At 37.5% G+C, this 4578-nt stretch overlaps 1 protein-coding gene across 14 annotated transcripts in view; it reads left to right on the top strand.

The window, feature by feature from the left end:
* Window positions 1-1503: 1503 nt before the first annotated feature.
* POSTN (periostin) overlaps window positions 1504-4578 on the top strand; it is a 59846-nt gene continuing 56771 nt past the window's right edge. For 6 of the 14 annotated variants that reach the window (XM_019524429.1, XM_019524425.1, XM_019524426.1 and 3 more), the window contains exons 1-2: window positions 1506-1714; window positions 3134-3232. In XM_019524429.1, the coding sequence (XP_019379974.1) occupies window positions 1593-1714; window positions 3134-3232 (221 nt within the window). In that variant the 5' untranslated portion in view covers window positions 1506-1592. Of the gene's footprint in view, window positions 1715-3133; window positions 3233-4578 lie in introns of all 14 variants that reach the window. The other 8 variants (XM_019524434.1, XM_019524430.1, XM_019524431.1 and 5 more) reach the window with 3 other exon arrangements.

Here is a 4578-nt window from a genome sequence, read left to right as displayed (position 1 = left end):
TTAATTCCTGTTGGTAGATGCGTCTCTGAGGAGTTTGCTACTAGGATGGAACTAGGAAAGCCCCATACCCTTTGACTCAGAAGGATTTCTGAAATATGCCTTCTGCTTCTTCTTTACATGATGTACTTATCCTAGGAGATGAACTTCAGAAGTGTCACTAGGGTCCATTTCATAGAGGAAGGTCATTTCATGCAATAAGAACAGCTGCCATCTCATAATACGTAAATAAAAACTTAATTCCACTTTTATGACCTTACTTTTTCAGGGTTTGTTCGATTTTATTTTAATTTTACATACCATTGGAAAGATGGAAAAGCATTTAATCATGATGTCTAGTACACTTTTAAAATACAGCCCTACTGAGTAATCCTGAATTATGCCCCCAACCCAAACTATATGTGCTGAAACATCTATATTTTCTGCCCATGCTGTATCTAGTTAACCAGAGGAAAATGTTCTGAGTGTCATTCCAACAGTTTTAATGCTTACCAGACTCACCTGTAGTTATACACTTACACACCTGGGCATGTTTAACACCCATGCTCGATCTCTAAGTAAAAAGCATTCAATGCAGAAATGTAGGGTTAAAATTAGGGTCATGAATGTATCCATTCTTATAAGTATGTGAAAATATTTGTGGATTCATAATTAAAACATCATATGTTTATTTGTTGAAAATATTATATATTATGTATGTATGTATATACATATATGTCATTTTCTAATATATATGTCTGCCTGATTTCAAGAAAGTTTTCTGTAGGGATCAGGAATATCTGTATTCCAACAAGGCTAAAACATATACCCCTGTATTCCAGTATGCCACTGGTTCATTTTGTAACCATGGGGAAGTCCCTTTACCACTATGCATTAATTCTTTCATTTGCAAAATCAGAACTACTCTTCTCTATCTGTTTCAGAGGATTGTTGTAATTATTTGGCTAATGTCTATAAAAGCTGTGAATATATAATATGCCAATTACATTGCCATTAAATAATTAATAACTAATTCACAATGATTATGTTAACATTAGGTTTTTTTTTCTTGAGGATACATACTATCTCGTGCCAGTGTTTTTGAAGAAGTATTGCTTGTAACATTAATCAATTTCATTAATAAAATGGCTGAACGCAGGTCACAACAGGAAATGCACAGGCATGGAAAAGTTACATGGAAAATAAGGGAGTTCTTCTGGGCAGATGTACAACAGCTAGCACAGCAGGACCCTGATCTCAACTCCTGGATGCTTCTTCAGTATAAATGTTAAGTCATAAATTACAGCCTGAAGTTCTTTAACTTTTAAATGTCAACTAAAAAAATGAAAAGCATCCACTCTTTATGTAATAAGGAAGAGTTTAGTCAACACCAGGGGAAAAATAACTTGCTTGGCATGTTTAATGCCCGGTATTAATTTAGCTGGTTGAATCTGGCAGCCAATTGAAGTTTCTGTTCTGAGGAGGGTGGTACAAAGTTTCAGGTTGATACACTGTTCTCCTCCCACAGCCCTCTAGTATGTATATAAACTGTAAGCTCTTCCAAGCAGTTTGCCAGTTCTCTCCTTAGGCTTTCCAGGAGCAATAGAGGACTAAGGATGAAGATCCTTTTTTTATCCATCTTTTCCATTTTTCTGTTGTCTGCTTTTGACAGAGCAGACTCTTCTGCTCACTATGACAAGATTTTGACCCACAGTCGAATAAGGGCACGTGAACAAGGGTAAGTACATGACTTAACATTCTAAAAGGGAGACTTACTTGCTCCCATATCCATCTAAAATGAGATTTGTGTACTGTGCCTGCATCTCAATTTTTAAATACATTTATTATGAAACAATCCAAATGACTATTTGTAAGGAAACTGCAAAAATAGACTTTCTGAACTATTGGAAAGTTAAAAAAATACTCTTGGAGATAAATAAAATGTAGGTACTTCTCTATCATTAAAAGGTTATTATATTTTTGTCACAGATATAGTAAGTGATCACATATTTTTAAATGGACATTTGACCAGGATAGGTGTACATCTAACACTGTTTTCTCTCTAACATGGTTTTTTCTCTCTCTCCCTGTTTAATTCTGTCCTGCCAAAAAGTTTGACTGTGTTCAGTTTTCTTCTGGTTTGTAAACTCTCAGTGAGAGCCCATGGTAAAACTTCTGTTCCTAGTTTAGTAATACAAGAATGCTGTATGGCATTGCATTCAAAGGCAGTGAATCAAAATCATTCTTCTGAGTGAAGGTGGCTTAATAGTAGAAAATTGCTCTCAGAGAGAGAAAAAAAATGTTTAAACAGAGCTGTTTTCAGATATGTTGGTGAAATTGATCCTTTTTTTAATTGTACAAAGCTTCTTCCTCTTTCCAAGATGAACTGAATTTTTTAGAATAAAAAATGTTTTAGGTTTTCCTCTTCCTTGAAAGGATATATTCTAGCACTCAGATGGATAAACTACTATACTGTAATAATATACACATTCATGGCAAAATAGTTTTGCTCCTTCAAATGTTCTTTTAAGAAAGTCTCTGGGTAGTAGAAATTTCTGACTTTGCTATATGGTAATTTACCCTTTGGTCCCACATAATTCTTAGCTTGTTTATTTAGGTGTGCTTAGTATTCCAAACAGTGGCAATCAAAACAGCTGATTTAATTACAGAAGCTGTGGTCCCCCCCTTGAATAAAGAAAAAAATCACTTTTCTACTCCTCCCCATGATCTACAGCCACACAGCTGTGTACAAGATGAAACCTTTAATGAAAAGAGCTTGAAGGTATTCACAGCTCAGTCCCAAGCTGATGGTAATTCACTTAAGGAAAAAAAAAGTAATGCATAATAAAGCTTGATTTGGCACAGCTAACAGGCTCAATTCATTAGAAAGAGGGGGCTGAGTTGGCATAAATAAGCAATCACCTTTCCCTCAAAGGGAGGGTGGTCTTTCCAAGGATCCCTGCAGGGCCACCTCAGGAGCTTGGACTGTGGCTGTCTGAAATCACACCTGTCCTGGGAATTAGAACCAGATGTCTCTCTCTCTCTCTTTTTTTTGCTCCTGTCCCATAAATATTATACTAGAAGCTATTTTCAGTCACTCTTTTTCAAATATATATGAAGTCCTTTTCTCTCATCTGGATTGTTTTACCCTCACCAGGCCAAATGTCTGTGCTCTTCAGCAAGTCATGGGAACCAAAAAGAAGTACTTTAGCACGTGCAGAAACTGGTACCAGGGAGCCATCTGTGGCAAGAAAGCGTAAGTGACACCTACTCCTGTTTCATGACCATTCCATGCTTTATAATATATTCTTACAGAAGCCTCCAAATTTTTGCTTGAAATTACAAATGCCCATTGCCAGCAATAGAAATTCTGTAACTGTTAAGACAGTGCTTAGCAAAGAGATGCAACTTGCTTTATAAACAGTAATTGATTTCAACAACCTACTCAGAGGTAGGTGTTAATAAAGCTGGTGAAATAAAGGATAGATTTACACAGAAAGATGTGATTGTAACATATACCAGCTCATGCTAGGGAGTATCAGTAATTAAAGCAGTATAGCACAACTGTGTGGGATTTAGAGTTTACTAGAAATCAGAATACTAGTCCTCCCTGGCATTGGGTATGTATATAGTTGTTAATATTCACTATAGCTCACCCTGACACATCTTCACTGATATTGTTACCGATGCTCATCCCATTAAACCAGGAATATCTAATGTACAGCCCACAGGCTGTATCCAGCTCATGGAGGTGAGTCATTCAGCTCATGGGGCTTCTTGTTTTAGCTGCCAGTGTTGAAGGAACCTCTGTTTATGCCAGCAGCAGAGTTAACTCTGGCACTGTTTAAGTTCATCACCTTGGCTGCCAGAGATGCAGGTTCAGCACAACAACTCTGGTAGCCATAGTGATGTGGGAGTTTGAGCAGCAGTGGCTTGCTCTGCTTAACTTTTTGACCACTGGTGTTGACACAGAAGCTCTGACAGCTGCAACAAGAAGACCTGCAGGCCAGATCCAGAGGTGGGTCATCCAGCCTGTGAAGAGCCCGATAGTCCAAACTCAGGACCAAATGAGTATGAGATCCCTGAATTAAAGACAAGGATACTGGTATATATTACAACTACACCTTCTTTGTGCAATCTAAACATACCCTCAAACTGAAGTTAAGTGACCTGGCCAGTGCTAATATGCAAGATGGGTTGGGGGGACATGGAATTTAGTATTCCCTGGCTCTAGTCATGTGCTGCCACCATGCCTTTAACTACATGCCAGAGGAGGAAAGTAGGACTAGGGCAGTCTCACTGTTGAAGTTGATATCTTTTTTTGCTTCATAGATAAATATGTTTCTATAGTTTTTGTTTTAAATATGACCTTAGGATTTCCAAATAAAATCAGTTGTCTCACTACCCTGTGGTTGGTGAAGATAACAGGACACGATCCATCTCTGACCATCTGGTATTTATGGATACATTAGCATGAGGAACTAAGCCAGAACTCTTCCTGACCTGCACTTTTCACTGCTGCTATGTTGACTAGAAGATCTGACGGAACAGTTATCCGTAGAATTAAATATTTGCAGCACAGAGGCTTTTTTTTTTTTTTTT

This window comes from Gavialis gangeticus, unplaced genomic scaffold, assembly GCF_001723915.1.
Source record: "Gavialis gangeticus isolate Ggan-Ray unplaced genomic scaffold, GavGan_comp1, whole genome shotgun sequence".
Classification (NCBI taxonomy): Eukaryota; Metazoa; Chordata; order Crocodylia; family Gavialidae; genus Gavialis; species Gavialis gangeticus.
This window is presented reverse-complemented; position numbering and strand designations above follow the sequence as displayed.